At 41.3% G+C, this 16,621-nt stretch overlaps 1 protein-coding gene across 1 annotated transcript in view; it reads left to right on the forward strand.

Annotated features, from left to right (window-relative positions):
* The window catches only part of btbd8 (BTB domain containing 8), a 32,866-nt gene extending 16,344 nt beyond the window's left edge, over nucleotides 1-16,522 (forward strand). Inside the window, 16 exon segments of the mRNA XM_051947655.1 lie at nucleotides 1,307-1,409; nucleotides 1,910-2,092; nucleotides 2,189-2,359; nucleotides 3,718-3,731; nucleotides 3,960-3,993; nucleotides 3,995-4,076; nucleotides 5,031-5,077; nucleotides 6,595-6,651; nucleotides 6,653-6,794; nucleotides 6,797-6,934; nucleotides 6,937-7,071; nucleotides 7,074-7,130; nucleotides 7,818-7,905; nucleotides 10,255-10,373; nucleotides 10,464-12,419; nucleotides 15,036-16,522. Coding sequence (XP_051803615.1) covers nucleotides 1,307-1,409; nucleotides 1,910-2,092; nucleotides 2,189-2,359; nucleotides 3,718-3,731; nucleotides 3,960-3,993; nucleotides 3,995-4,076; nucleotides 5,031-5,077; nucleotides 6,595-6,651; nucleotides 6,653-6,794; nucleotides 6,797-6,934; nucleotides 6,937-7,071; nucleotides 7,074-7,130; nucleotides 7,818-7,905; nucleotides 10,255-10,373; nucleotides 10,464-12,419; nucleotides 15,036-15,535 — 3,826 coding nt within the window. The 3' untranslated portion in view covers nucleotides 15,536-16,522.
* The last annotated feature ends 99 nt before the right edge of the window (nucleotides 16,523-16,621 follow it).

Here is a 16,621-nt window from a genome sequence, read left to right on the forward strand (position 1 = left end):
CAAGCCATGATGTCACACTTAGAATAACAAACTGACACTTTAGCATGATGGTGATGCCACGTTTCCTATTATCGCAGTGTTGCTTTGTGGGCAATGTTTCGCTAGTACCTGAAGGCACAGGTTTATTTCAGTTAGGTGAACAATGGCTGCAGGCTGATTTAGGTGAATGAGCCTCTGATGAGTCGATCAAGCGTGCACTTAAAATCCTAAGAATCCTAAGAAAGGCTATCTGAGCTTAAAAATAGTGCAGAATTTTAAATGTGTTGTGTTTTTAGGGCTGTCTAAATCCTCAGGCTTTTTGATTATTCCCAGGATTATGTAAAAATATGACAGATTTTTTTTATGTGGCCTCAGGCTTTTGGGCTCCACTGTGAATGTAAGGCACTTATATATCTACATGCTTCATAACTTTCATCTCTCTCCTTTTCTATTCATTAGCGCGCACACAAGCGCTTTCACTTTTTTTCCCACTTTGAGTTGTGCTATAGCTGGAACTGCAAACTAACTATGGTGGTGCACACTGCAGTGAGCGGGCAAGAAATGTGTGAATGTAGGTCAGGAGAATAGGATGTGTTGAGCGAGGCTGTGAGCTAGTTCTGATGGTTTCCATTTGAAGTGGTGAGTGTGGAAGGTTTGTGGATGTGGGTGTGTGTGTCGTGTTGTCATTGCTGAGTCTGTTGAGTCACGCGACTTTGATGGTGAACCCAGCAGTGCTGCTCTGTGCAGCAGTGCATCACTGAGCTTCTCAGCCTCACTCTTTCATTCACATCACAGATAAGTAGCGTCAGGAACATATTATTTCTTTCTGTTTTTTCAGTTTCTGGCTCTAACTCATGTTGTCACTTTGGGTATATTTAAAAAGACTACATGCCTTTCAAACCCACAGGCACATTTTGGGATTCAGAGGGTTAAAACTTAGAATTAAAATCTCACTTCCAGGTCTCTATGAAGAACAGATAAACCACGTCTTCCCAAACATTTTCTCAGCCATACTTGTTTAATCTCCTGCTTCTGTTTTCTCACTGCAAATTATTGCAAGTTGTTGCACCATAGTCTCCATTCTGTTTACATCTGGTTCACATGAGGTGTTGCTCTGCTCCCTGACTGCCCCCACTGGCTCAGTAGCCTTAATAATATCCTTTAGTGTGTGATTATTTTCAAATCTTGTAGTGTGAACATGTCTGAGACGAGACAGAGAAGAAAATCTACAAAGCTACTCCTTATGTGCAACCCTATTTCAAACTCTCTTCAGATGTTAAACTTCTGCGGTCTGAGCCCAGCATTACTTTCCATTGTGTATTCTCAGGTGGGTTGCTGAACATTTTGTGAAAGCCTGGTGCGAGAGAAATTTTTCCCTCTTGTCCCCTGAGCTCCACAGAGCCTGTCTGACTGCTGTAACTGAAGCCATGGTGAGTTCCTCCCTCCCAGACTCATCAGCTGTACAGTATTCATGTAATAGCACAAATATCATCAACTGGTTCTGCAGTGTTTTTCCACGGGAAGGAAATTTGAGCATGATCTAATCAAAGATGACCTTTATTAAATTCTCAGTTATTAAAGAGAGGGTAATTTAGGGATATGATGTGGATGCAGACAGATGGGGAGTGATCCAGCCTTGTAATTGATAATTGAGTCTTGGGCCTGTTTTTTATCTCTCTAAAAGGAGGTGGTGTGCCTTCTGAGAGTAAAGCAAAACAGAACTACTGTTGTTCACTCTTGGCACGCACTGTGATTCAGAGCTGGCCAAGAGCTGTTGCACAACGTGGGGAATCCCTCGACTGATCAATAGGTCCTGGGCAGGAACGAAAGAGTAAAGTGAATAGATATTTACTATAGCAATGTGCTCATTTGACTTTGTTTTCTGTTCTCACATAGAGTGTTACTTTAGCTGATAGATGTTTCCATTCAGACTGTGCAGAATGCAGTGACCATGCTCTGTGGCACTGACCAGTTGATTGGCAGCCTCCCTGAAGTCAAGTGGGCCCAGCAGGTGAGAAGCCTGGCCACAGAGCTCCAGGAGGAGAGCCTGCAAGTCATCGTCCAGCACTTGCCAAGAATCATTCACACTCAGGCCTTTCACGACCTTCTCAGGGTAAGCTGGTGCTGTAGTCATGCTAAAGTGCTCTGAAGATCTTTGGAAATATCCAGCATGGAGCCTAATGTTTCTTCTTGATGCCTGGCATTGCAGAGAGAACAGTTTACCAGAGAGCCGACGTTGTTGAAGAAGCTGTGTTCAGCCATCAGGGAACGTGTGACCGTGGATAACTGCTGTGACCTTTTCACTGCCGTGCACTGTCTTTGCTTAGATGACTCTGAAGAGGATTTTTTTCTGGAGCAGCGAGAGCAAAAACAAGAGGAGGTGAAGCAGATTCATATTACGTGATACTGTCAGAATTAAAGTTCACACCACATCAGTATTGTGCAGTTAAAATTAAATGACAATTATTCACCATATAATGAATTAGTTTCTCACACAGCTGGGTGGTCCATTGTTCTAGTTTCAGGAAAATCTGAAGTTAAGGTTTATTACAATGACCAAATTGCATTTAAGTTCATTTTAAAGGTGCTAAGGAGTTTTCTTGTGAACAAGCGTATATTTACAGTTGGTACTTGCAAGTGTTAGCCTGCTGAGACCCATTGAACCGTAATAGTAACATTAATGAGAAATATGCCGGGTTGAAATAATCCAGCCTTCTCTTTTATGTTTATGCCACATACACTGTACTTCTGACACTCACAACTGGCACCAAATGTGTGTGAATCTACAGGTGAATTCAGTCCCCAACATAGGCACTATTTTCTCCTGTTTCACCCTCTGAACCCCAAGCAGTTTCTGATTTCATTCTGTAGCATTTTTACCTGCCATGAGCTCTTTTTTCACTATAGTATGAAGCCGTGCACCTTTTGGGAAACGGCACAGCCATTGCTAGAAGTATAGAGGACTCAAAAATGTATTTATTGGATTATTTATTTTATAAAAATTTAAAAAGTTTTTCAAGGTGCCCAGTTTTTAAATAACATGCCTTTGGGGTTCAGTGGGTTAAAAAACCTCCACTAAACTACAGTGTCTAGCTCTTTAGGGAATTTATTTTGCTGTTGCTCTCAGATTTTCATTTTTTAAAATAGAAATGAAAATCTGAGAGCAACATCCTCAAACAGACTGATGTGTTCAGGCTGAGGAAATGTAAAAGTGAGAGAGACTGAGAGACTGATCATTGCTGTGCCAATTGTGGTCTTATAGTACGATTTGAAAACGATATCACCCGCCTTATCTTTAAATCTCAACACAAGTGAATCATGACTCCCAAGTTGTTTCCTCAACAAGTATTGAAATAGTGTTCTATGGTAGTGAAGTGTGTTTCAAATGAACAATTAAAGCTTCATGTACTCAGCAAGCTGCAGGTACAGAATTTAGTCTAATCAATCAGTATTCAGTGAAATGGGTATAATGCAGACTAATTAAACCGCTCAAGCAAGTTCAGTCCTCGTGAGATGATTTCCAGGAGAAAGTGACCTGGCTGCACATGTTAAGCACATAACCCCTGTAAATACTGTACAGCATGGCTGAATGGATTAGGCTGAGGGACACTGTGACGTGTGCCAGCAGCCTTCACTAATCTGGCTGTGTATCTGCTGCTGAAGGGTGTGTGTGTTAGTAAGGCGGAAGAGGCAGTGATGGCTCCTCCCCACCTTCCAGCCCTGTTTTTTTATTATCAGCCGTGGAAACAGGAGTGTGGGCATCAGCCAGTGACATCACAGATCTGCTCAGGGCAGCTCAAGTGGATTCTGCAATGGAGACTGAGGGGAGGGAGGGCAGAAGCAGGGAGAGACGGGGAGGAGGGAGGGTTTGTTGCCATGGTGAAAGGTTCTCAAGCAGCTGCTGATTCGCTTTCTTAGCGCACCCCCTTCATTCTCTCCTCCCTCTCTCCTTTCTGTATTACCGCCAGCCGTTCAGGCAGAGTTTGTACGCTACGCGGGCGGCTCTGGACCTTCCCTGCTCCAGACCTTTTACGCGGTTCGCCACACGCAGGGATGGGAGACTCTGTCGTCCAAACACAGAGAGAGGATACTGGCAGGTAAAGAATGATTTCCTTCGTGAGCTTCTATTTTCAGTCATACTGCAGTGTGAGTGGATGTGTTTTTTTTTGGTTTTTTTTTCTGTAACCCAGCCGTCGTTCTGCATCATTAGACATGAACTGAAGCCCTTGGAGGCATATGCTGTTGACCGATTTAACAGATCTTGGATTCCTTCAACACAGCAAACTGTCCACTACTAACCCATTTATTGTCTGGCCTGAGCTGTGTTTGTGCTTTTGTCTGTGTTTCTTAAGCTACATTTTAACTGTCTTTAGTTGAGGAGTGCAAACATGGTAAATGCACCAGATGCACCATGCTTGTTTTTAAAGGGCGGGAGGTTGGATTCCTGTTTCTTTGTGGGTCTGTACATGTTAATAAGCATCTACAAATACAAATAATATGTTGTTTCTTTGCTGTTGAGCGAGTAATGTGTTGAAATGCACTGCATGAATAATTTATTTGGCTGTGTATCAGTGTGTGGCCTGTTACTGGTGCATTTCTTGTCAATGTAATCAGATTCCAGGTCTCGTATGGAAACATAACAACTGCATTTTGGCAAATAGAGTAAATTTCACACCTGTATTTCTGATCAGATGAGAAAAGTCATTATGATTTGAAATTGCTCTCTGTAAAGTGTGGAAATGACCATGTTTTGTTAAAAGAGTGCGTACCAGACATGGCTGACAGATCAATCCATTGATTTATTGGTTTGTTTTCCTTATGGTCAGAGGGTAAACACTGGGTGTGGAAGACGGGAATTTGTGAATGAAAAGAATGGCTGCTCTGGCACAGATAATGAAGGACCCAGACAGCGTCTTGAAAAGAATTGGTGCAGCCCTCTCTATCTATGTTATGCTCAGATTTGAATAAATTTTTTTGCAGGCAAAATACTAAGTGGCACATTGGTGAATTCATCCTGCTTTTATCATGTTTTGACAGATGCTATTGAACAGGGGACAATCGGAGACTTGGTAAAAAGCCTGTATTCACTAGCTCACAGGTAAAATTCAACAATTTTATTTTAAAGTCTTATTATATTTAGACCAAAACAAGAAATCTTTTCCTTAGCTAGGACTGTTTTTGCCTCAGCTGATGATGTAAACTTACAATGCTGTCTTAGCTCAGAGAAATCCATCTAAGTTATTATCCCTGCAGTCTGTGGCCATCAGATGCCATGTGTCATAACTGCCCCACCCTCACTGCAAAGAGGTACAGTATGAAATGAGCAGCAGAGCCGTCTCTAAACAGATGTATAACTAAGATAAGCCAGGCTGAGGCAGTCCAGACAGGGATTGCGAGGATATTAGGCATCAGTGGTTAAGAGCAGTGAGCTCCTACAGGGCTCTCAGGAGGTAGTTCGATGCAGTCAAGAGGAACTTAGAATTTCTTTAGACTTTTTCTGATGATTCTTGAATCTACATAGTACATTTTCATTATGTAAATAGGTCAGTGATGCTAAACGGCAATTAGGGATTCCCAATTTGGTCACAAAATCAGATGTAAAGTTAAACAAAAAATATGATTTCTTCTTCCCATCATTATCAACAAAAAAGTATGATTATAAGAAATTAACTCCTAATCCTCTGAACTCCAAAACACGACGACAGCTTTTAAAGGCATGTCTTTTTTCAATGGCCAAAATGACACAATTTGTCGGCCAGAAAACACAGAAACTGAAAAAGTCATTGGATTTTCAGTTTATAGGTTCAGATCCTGGAATTAGTCATTTGTGACATGTCGCAGTGTTTCATCAGAATCATTTGATTGTACATTTTGTCTACAATAAACTTTTTCCACTAACCAGATTCTTTAAAAAGAAAAAAAAATCCGTGCAATTTAATGCAACCTTATATTAGTGACTTAGTTACCAAGAGCCACATGACAAAAGTTCAGAGATTTTTTTTTTTTTTTTTTGCTGAAATGGGCTGAACTGCAGACTGTTTATGCAGAGCAGAGAGGACACAAGCATAGAAATGAATTAACAATGTAAGTTGCAAAGTTTTTTTCCCATATCAGTAACACCTGTGGGCACTTGAACAAAGCCAAATATGTTGATTTTAGGTATTTTACTTTTTTCAAAATATAAAGTAAAAGAAAATTAAAGCTTTACTTTTCATGATTGAGGGCATCATAATTGTGCACATAATACATTTGTTGGTTTCTCTCTACTTCTAGCCGTAGTTGTTCTGTTTCCATGGAAAGTGCAGGACTTTATATTGCAGTGAGTTATAGAGCACTCAGTGAGCAAAAATGTGACACACGTACAAAAAACAGGGAAGAAAGGGTTCAGAGGATTAAAGTCAAAGAAATAAGATAATTTAATTTATCCTGGGTTTTGCTGATCAGCACACTATATAGATCTCAAGAAAAGCAACATTTTGTGGTATTCTCAGTAGTGTGTGGCAGAATGTCTACTGTCACTCACTTTTTCATGGCTATGCTCTGTTTTTTTGCTGTTAAATCCACCACAGTAATACAGCACTAGTTACATGATTCCTGTGTATTTTTTCCCTGCAGTCAAGAGCTGTAAAATGCTCTTCATCTGCACCTGAGAGTCCTCCTGTGCATAGGACGCCAAAGGGTTTCTGAAAGCAGAAATTCTTCCTCCCGTAGTGCTGCATCAGCCATGAAGTCTGATGGACTGGGAACAGCTAACAAATCAGGAGATGGTCCCACATCCAAGACAAAGAACATGAAGAAACCAGGAGACAGGAGTGTAGCACCAAAGCAAAGACAGCGTCATCTGGCTCACCAGTTGTCAATGGCACAGGTGCTGCAGGGGCCCGACGAGATGTAGCCAGTGCCAATGGTCCCAGAAGCTCTCATGGGGCTAAAGAGCAAGAGAAGAAGCCAAACCCAGTGCAAGGCCTAAAACCTCTCCCCCGAGCTGCACGTCTATGAGTCAAACAGCAGGAATGAAGGCTCAGAAGAGCTCAGCAGGAAAGGCTGATAACACTGCTGGCATCGCCCAGCCCAGTGCTTCATCCACATCAGCAGCGCATCGCCAGAGAACGGTGCCAGCAGCCCTCGCAATGACACCCACTCCATTCCAGGTTTACACTCTTTATTGACTTCTTTACATTTCATCATTGCGACTGACACCAATTACAGTGTTGTACATCACTGCAGCCAAGCTGAAGTGTCAGCAAGTGAGCTCCAGGGATAGTGCTGTAGCCGAAACACGAAAGGACCTGCAGACTAATTAGTACGATGAATGTTGTGCTATGGCCTAGAGGGATTTTTAGAAGACAAGGGCAGTGTCATGTATGAATGTTGATTTATCAGGAAACAAAACACATGTGGCTGTCCTTGACAGCCTGCTGGTATCAAACTAACAGCAAAACAGCAGAGGTCAAAGTCCTTTACAGCTGTCACACAGTGTGGTGTGACTGATCACTTTGAGCCTTTGTGGTGACTTAGAGAGGTGCGGTAATCCCAACTGATATTGGTGCTCACTGCTCAAGTGGGCCTCAGCTGTCTGTCTGCTGCTACAAGCACAGCATGTGTCCCTGTACTCCACCCTCATAGACACCACATGTCTGTAATGTGAGCTCACATTAAATGCACAGCACATTATCCTATCCTACTATGTGTCCCTGTTACTCTGAAGATGATTTGTTTCAGATCGAAAGATTTGAGACTTAGTGAAAGAGATATATGCATAGCCTGAGGTGATTATTCTTAAACTATCTGCCATTTTTACAAACAGTTGTGATTGTGGTTCATGTTTTGTGTTTTAGGTGCAAAACCCAAACACCAGGCCAAGGCGGTGAACAAATCCCCACTGACCAAACCTCCTCAGAGGTCAGATACAACAAAGACCAGCAGGTGAGATTTACCTGTGGTATCACAGTATCTATCAAATAATTTACTCAATCAAATGCTACCAAAAGATGAACCAACGGCAGCAGATGGCAGCTTTATATTGTAATGAAATATAAACCTATAGTGGATATTATTTAAAATCAAAGCAAATTCCAAGCAACTGCTTGAGTTCAGAGGGTTAAACACTGGGCAAGACTCACTGCAGAACTTGTATATCCGAAATTTCAGCCTTTGTGATTTTCTAATTGTATTATTTCAAATGACAATCAAGATTTAAATCAAATTGTGCCATTCTACCATCCAGTGCCTTAAAAATGCAAAGCATTTTTGGTTAATAGTAATCACCTGTACACAGGCCAGTACTAAAGAAAAAGCATTTTACAATTGCAAGTAAACAATGTTCCTGTGTAACCTGTATTTCTGAATGAAATTAACTCAGTTTTGCTTATTATCTGGACTTTACCCACAGTTCTGCAATTATATAACTGTTAGATGCTTGTCATGCTGCAACAGCTGTGTTCCATTATGTGTTTTAATGTGCTTTTTAAAGTATGACACTATAAAACACTAATGAAGGTTAAAAAGTTTTTACACTTGCAGGTGGTGTTCATTGAGTTTATATAGAAAACGTTAATGAGCTTCTTGGGCAATGGAAACACCTTTTCTTAATAAGTTCTGACACTGAAAACATTTAATTCCTGACTGATCAGCTGTTTCTGCTTCTTTTAACTGTCACCTCTGGTCAACATGAAACATGGCCGATGGCAGCTGACATGAAAGAAGATTTACAACTTTCCTAATAGAAGACAACTCCTAAAAACTCTCTTAATTTTTGTCATGTAGAAAAGTTTTGTTTCTTCATTTTTTAAGGTTTCTTGGTGGTATGCAAACAACTGGTTTTGTTTCCAGCTTGATCTACAACCAACTGTGAGGTAGCCTTTATAGCCACCTTCTGACGATACTTCCTGAATGTTTGTTTACTGAAAAAAGTTAATGGAAATAACCCTAATTCAATTGTTCTTTGTGTACTTTTTTTGTTGTTGCAATATTTCAGAAACTTAAATTCACTTTACAGTTGTATATAGAACATGGCTAACAACTCCTCATACTAAGGGTCAGTGGAAAGACTGCATAAATTGGAAAACTCATAAGAATAAGGAGAATATTTAAAGGACAAAATCAGCTGAGTAACCAAAACAGGGATCGAGACAATCCAAATTCAGACACACTGTCAGAACTGTCTATAACACACATATCATGAATTTAACAAATCATGTAAAAAATCAAGCAAGAAAATAAGAGAACTGACTATTTTGCTATTTGTTTTGTGTTACATTGCATTCGGGGGCTAGAAAACAAAACAGACATGCATGAGACTGTCTGTTTAGTCATGTAAATGTAGGGCAAAGGATGGTAGCTGCAGCAGAATATTACCTGTTTTTAGGGGTTTTTTTTAGGTCACGTGGTTGTCAGGAGGATAAAGCAGCTGTGTAGCATATTCTGACAAGCCTCTTATCTGTCCTTCAAAGACGTTAAAAATATCTGTTTCACAGTCAGCATCGTCCAAACGCTGTCTATCCTGGGAGCACATGAATATTTAATCGTCTCCCTAGAAAGCAGCCATGTGAGTTAGCCAATATTTCGCTGATAACTTGATAAAACATAACTACCTTGATTACTGAGTTGGCTTCCTTTGCAAAAAACCCAAAACAAAACAAAAAACACATGGTGCGAATAACGATTCATCCATGCAGTTACCAAATTTAGTTTCTGTGGATTTGTGTGCTCTGGCCCACTAAAGTTAGGTATATGCTCAAGGCACGCAATTTATTTATCTCTAATCTAAATCTGAGTGAAAAAACAAATAGTTTGTACATTATGTGTATTTAAACATGACCAGTAATATGACCTGCAACAATGACAATCTAATGTAGATTTTGTGAAACTCTAGTGGGTAAATTCCCTCTAATATGTCAGATATCAAAGAGATTTAGAAAATCCTTCAACCTTGAGCACACAGCAAATGTCAGACTGTACAAATGTGCTCTCTATGTTCCTGAAATCTGACTTTGTTAAAAGCCAGGGAGGAACATCCTTCACAAGGGCAAAACTTGAAATTCTTTGCATTGATAATCAGCTCATGTCTCAGAAGCTTGCCCTTGAGAAAATGGGAGAAGAAAGCATTGCTGCCCCCACTGGTGTTAAATATTAATTCATGATTTACTTTCCCTGCAGCACCTCTCATAAATAATTTTATGACATGAACCAGAGCTATTAATTAAATGGGATATGACGGTAAAATAATTTGTGGTCACTTTGTTGTTTGATGGTCTGGCCCGCCTCTGTCATCAGTCCTACCAATAAGTCAACTGTGAGAGAAAAAGCCAAGACGACTGCAGCAGAGAAAGTGTCTGCAGGAGTGACCGCAGCAAGAGCAGACACAAGGGGAAGAAGCACACCAGACCACCATGGTGAGATGTTCACAGTCTGCATAATTCAACTGTGGGTCAATAAAGTGTGGTAAAGTACTAATGCGCTTGTCTATTTTTACTCTGGTTTAGTCGCCAAACATGGATCCTCTGTGAAAAAGCCAGCTTCCCCCAGGAAAGATGACAGCAAGGATGGGGTAAAAACCTCAGCAGGAGACAAAGCAGCCAGTGAAGCTCCCAAAAAGAAGATCACGAAACCTGCTTCAGGGAATGGAGCCACAGCTAAATCCAGTGCTAAACCAGTAAAAGCCTCTTCAGCCCCATCTAAGCAAACCTCCGTAGCAGCTGCCAAGTCTGGACCAAAGCCAAAAAGTAGTACTGAATTACCTTCAGAGAAAGCTTCACCAAAAACTGGGGGAACCTCCAAAACTTCTGCTACTGCTGCCTCCAAGAAATCAGAAACTAAAGGAAAAGAAGCAGCGACCGGTAAAAAATCAGACGATAAAACTGGTCCAACTGAAAACTCTGGAAACGCTGTAGAGGAAAAACATATCACAGAGCTGATGCCCTTTGATCAGGCTGCAGCACACAGCACTCAGCCAACAAGCCAAGGTGGAGGGGAGTCACTAAATGTAGAATCAAGTGCTAACCAGAGTCTACAGAAGCCTGCAATGCAGTCAGGAGATCCTGCTGGTGCAGGAGATGAGACCAGTGTTACACTATCCACTAACAACATCCCCCAAGTTAAATCTGCTCAGGCAGACGCTTGCAAACAGGCCGATGGGAGTAAAGTGAAACAATGTCAAAGTGGTGTCATTCCTGCTCATATCAGTGGAGGACAAGTCCATGAGGTCAGCTCACCAAATTCCCCAAGAGACCCTGAACATCCCATAGACACGCCCTGCAGCATGGGGAGCACTGACACTCCTCTAGAGGACTCCTGGAGTGGCATACACCAACAGGTCAGCCCAGAATCAGAGACTGGCAGCACACACACCACGTCCTCTGACGACATCAAGCCCCGATCAGAGGACTACGATGCAGGAGGTTCGCAAGATGACGACTGCTCCAATGACCGAGGTGTGTCCAAATGCGGCACCATGCGCTGTCATGACTTCTTGGGTCGCAGTAGCAGCGACACCAGCACCCCAGAGGAGTTAAAGATGTACGAAGGCGGGGCCGGGCTGAGAGTGGAGGTACGGCTGCGTGGGAAAGACGCAGAGACCACAAGTGAGGAGGAGGCAGTAAGACGACGCCCTCGTTCCTGGTTGCAAAGAGACGAGGTTCCGGTAGAGGAGGAGCACTCAGAGGTTGAGGCCACCGTGACTGTAAAAAGCGTCCCTGACCATCAGCTCTTCTCCTCTGAGGAGGAGGAGGAAGATGACGATGAAGAGGAGACAGAAGATGAGAGGTCAGAAGTTGAGGTGATTCCAGGTCAGGCTCCACCGCCGCCGACCGAACCCTCGCCACACTTTCAGGGAATCATCAACCTAGCTTTTGACGATGACGGCGTGGATCAGGAGAATGATCAGCCCGACTACCAGTCCACGTCTAACTTCCGTCGGTCAGTGTTGCTCTCTGTTGATGAGTGTGAAGAGTTGGGCTCAGAAGAAGGCGGCATCCAAACTCCACCTCAGCAGTCAGATGATGCTTTGACTCCGTGTGATGTTTTTGAGTCCAACCCTACAGCTCCTCAGTCTAACTACGCCCCCTCCAATGACCTACAGAACCACCTGCCACGCCATGTTAAAAATACAGGTATGAAGCACAAAAAACACAAGGAAGAACAGGAAGAAAAATCCTCTGTATTCCTTACAGAGCTCCAGGACCCGGTGCAGGAGGAGAATAACCACATCCAGGTGGAGGGAGTGAAGTCCAGCTGTCCTCCACTGGACTCTGACACCAGAGACCTCCCTCCCCAGGAGCGCCCATGCCACCTGGATCTGCGACACACCGAACAGTACAATGGAGGGATGAGCAAAAATCACATCAATCCCTCAGAAAGCAAGAAAGCTGATTTACATCTAGACTTAAATGAGCCTCAGCTGACAGGGGACTCTCCTGTACATGCTGCACAGTCTCCAGCAGGTAAAGTATGATCTACGGACTCTTCCTAGACCCCAAATTCAAACCCATCTTCTCTTCCCAAACTCCATCAGTGAAGGTGTAGTTTTTCCCCCGCAAGATTCATTCTCCTTTGCTCCGATTCCTAGTCCTTACTTCCAGTAGATACCTTATCCCACCTTCAGAAAAAGGATATTACAGAGAATACTAGTTTAGTAACTAGTTATATATACAAGTTCAAATTCAAATGAAATCTGTGGTCAACATACTTTCATAGGTAAATCCTTGCTCTCATCTCAACCCATTGATTGTGTAGCTGTTGTAAATTTGAATTTGCAACATAAATATCCTTTTAAAGATGGAACTTGGTCTCATCAGAACAATAAACCTAAAATGTACAATTTAAACAACTGAACTACCTTTAGTAAATGGCGCTTAGGCCGTGGTAACTCAGTTTACACACAAAAAAGGGAAAAGCAGTGTACATTTCACTCAGACTGATCATAGAATTGTATTTGTCAAAAAGAATCTGCCTTGTGACAAGGCCTGTGACATAGATATACCAATGCACTTTTATGTACAGACAAATAAGATTTTTGATTATTTTTGTCGTTTCTTTTATGCAGTGGAAGAGACTGGCCTTTTTAAGCCATAGATAATTTGACATAGTTGAAGGTGCTACAAACAGTATTTTAACATCAGTATATCTTTGCTACATTAATCTTGATTTGTTGGTATAATCACAAGTATAACTAGACCACTGTAGGGAGATTTTTTTCTGTCATGCCACTGACAGTGACACTACGTCTGTCTCAGAAGATGCTGCTATGTCTCCTCTTTCTGATGTTCCATACACGTGATTTTCTGTGTAAATGTATTGTAAAGAATGAATTTGTCCTGCTTTTCATTCACTACACCACTGCTGTTTTAAGAAGCCCAGACTCCTCATTAATCAGCAGTGCTGTAGTGAGCTACAGGAAGTCTTGCGGGACTGAAATCATACCCACTCTTCAACCAATCGATTGGTCACAGGGAAAAACAATCTGCATATTAGTTGTTAGGCCGTGACATGCAAACGGGTGTTTGCAAAGTTTAGACTTGATATTTTAGCCATTCACAAAATGCAGCCACACCAACATCTGCTTTGACATGGTGTCAGTTAATTTGGAGTCGACTCTGATTGAACGTTCAGTAAACATGAAATAAGTTAGACCTAGCGCTCTCCATTGGGCCAGTTCAAAGCTGTAAATCTCGCAGTCTGTTCCTTCATCTGCCGAAAACTCCACCCTTTGTTGTTCAACTTGTGAATCGCACTACAGCATCTCTGGACACAGCTCAGTTTGTCACTGAAGTTTTTGTTCACACTAACATCTGAAAATTATTTTCCAAAGATTTTTGATGTTAAAATGCTACATGTGGCGCCTTTTAAAAAACGTGATCAGGTAAATTACAAGCAAGCAATGATTTTTTTCAAATTTCTGGAAAGAGACTACCTGACATTAGAGTCCAAATATACAGAATGTTTGTATAAAATATAAGACACTATACTGCCACTGCTTCTCAGAAAAGATTGTTATTCCGGGAAACTTTTCCCTTGCATCTCCTTGCAATTTCTCTTTATTTATATTCAAGAATGTACCTGTTCCTGAGTTTTTTGTTTATTTTTTATTTTGCACTGCACATGCATGCTATTTTAAAAATTACTTTGTCATTTCCCTATTCCATCCTTTGATTTATGTGTATGTTTTTGTTTGATTTTTCCATTACCTCCTGTCACACCCAGTAGAACTGTGTCTGGATAGTTGTCCATCTTTTAAGAAAACAATGTTTTGTTGTCTATAAGCTTCTGTTTAGTAGGTTTTGTGTAGTGTCAGTAGCCTCCTCTGTAAAGTATGTGATGTTTGTCTAGGGCAGCTGTCATGGTTCTGCCTTGTCTCTCTTTTTTCACTATCATATTCAGAAAAAGAAATCCTGCTGCACCATTACCAATGCAAACATGTGAATTATTTTGTTTTCAGCGTCAAACAGTGATTAGTTACATCATCGTTTGCCATTTTTGAACTGTTAAAAACAGAGAACACAAAGAATGTCAAAAGAAACATGGTGGTTGTGCCATCTTCTGTTGCTACTAAGTAAAGCTTGCACTTAGGTTTTTTTGTGACAGTATTTAAGTCTGTTCATGAGGTCTGCCTGTTCAAAGACCTGCATGTAAATCTCAAAACATATCACTGTTCCTTCCTGATAAATGCAAAGTTCACTGGTGCTGGCAATGCATGGCTTACTTTGTTTGAACAGGTGGATAAAGAGATGCATTCAGAAAAGCATTCCTCTGTGCATTACCTTTAAAGCAACTGTCTACCCTTTGACATGCATATTTGAAGTGATGGGTGAATTTTGATTTCTTAAATTTAGAAATGGTGCTGGTATTGCTATTCTTTTGACCATCAGCAGTATTTCTGCTTCCCCTCTGTTGTCCTCACCTGACATCACTGTGGAATGTTTTTAAAGGGCACAGTTGTATTAAGGGTAAACTTCTAGTTATCTGTGTTTTATTTTAGTAGGCAGTCTTTGACATGAAAAAAAAGAAGTGTGGAGGAGTGATTCAGTTTGTCATTTTGCAGTATTGTCAATTGTTTTTAGGGGACAATGGTTGTGACAGATTGGATCAAACCTGCAAACATGACCGCCGACCGTCCAAAGCCCTCTCTCCCATTTACGAGATGGATGTGGGAGAAGCCTTTGAACACTGTTCGGACAAGGACAGGAATGCTAAACAGCAGGCGGATGAAGAAAAGCAAAGAGGGGACGGGAACAAAAGCAGTGAGTTTGCAGAGCGGGACTGGAGTCTGCTGAGGCAGCTCCTCTCGGATCACGAGTCCAATCTGGGCATCATAAACCCGGTGCCTGAGGAGCTCAACCTGGCCCAGTACCTTATCAAGCAGACTCTCTCCCTGTCACGTGACTGCCTGGACTCAGAGGCCTTCCTCTCGCCAGAGAAGGAGACCTTCAAACGCTGGGCGGAGCTCATCTCGCCCATGGAGGACTCTTCCACCAGCATCACTGTGACCAGTTTCTCCCCAGAAGATGCTGCATCTCCCCAGGGGGAGTGGACCATCGTGGAACTGGAAACGCATCACTGACCACACAGAGGAGAGCCTGCCGGACAGTCGACGCCTTCCGTTGGAACTCATTACGTTGATTTTGTCTTAATTTATTATAATTTATAAGCCATCGCTCTCTTTATGTCTTATTTCTCCTGGATTCTGCAGACCTCTGGACTTTGCAGCAGTTTATTTGCGTTCCCCATTACGCCCGTAGTGGACTGTTTCTCGACACAAATGGGCTGTTGTGCATGCTGATACTTTTGTTTGTTTGACTGTTTAATTGGTGTCGCTTCTGAAGCTCTAGAAAAGAATAAGACTCAGAAAAAATCATTTATTTCTCAGAAATTTTATTTCTTGACAGTCTTCTAATAATAGAGTTGACTGAAATTTCTTAAAGAAAAAGTAATATTGGCCGATCGGCTTGCATTTAGTGTCATACTGAAAATAAAGGTTTGTGTTTCTGAAAAAAACGAGCGTCTTTCAGTGTCCTGTCACAGACAAATCATACACTGATTTAGAGCACAGGTACAAATTTTAATTTTCATTGATGTCTTAATTCACTTTAGTTTTTGTAGTTAAAAAATGTTTAGTTCTATTCAATGTCTGCCAAAATGTAAGAACAGTACATTAAAAAAGACTAGAACTAAAGGTATTCTATAAATTCTAATTTCATTTTAGTTTTGCACACACGCCATCTTGCCTAGTTTTTATCTGTATTTTGGCAAAGTAAAATGCTTTGTTCACACCTAGTTTTAGTTTGTCGATTCAGTTTTAGATAACTGTTTTTTTTTTCTTTTTGTTTATGTAATTTTGCCAGTTTTTTTTTCTTTTGGCTTTATACACAGCACACAGACTGTTTACTTGGCAATCCTACATGTCACTGGGAAAGCACATGGTGCTATTAATCAACACTGAAACACTGACTGGTTTGGTTTAATGGGAGTGGAACCTTCATTGATGTTATTACTTACATGTGTGCTCATCCTGATATAAAATTAAAGTTAATGCTGTAAAAAAAGATTATACATTCACTGATTACTTTATCGGTTAGTTTATTTTATTTTAATGCAAACCAGTACAACAGCTCTGCTATAAATTCTACTTTGATTCCACATTTTCATT

The sequence above is a fragment of the Acanthochromis polyacanthus genome, chromosome 4 (genome assembly GCF_021347895.1).
Source record: "Acanthochromis polyacanthus isolate Apoly-LR-REF ecotype Palm Island chromosome 4, KAUST_Apoly_ChrSc, whole genome shotgun sequence".
Classification (NCBI taxonomy): domain Eukaryota; kingdom Metazoa; phylum Chordata; class Actinopteri; family Pomacentridae; genus Acanthochromis; species Acanthochromis polyacanthus.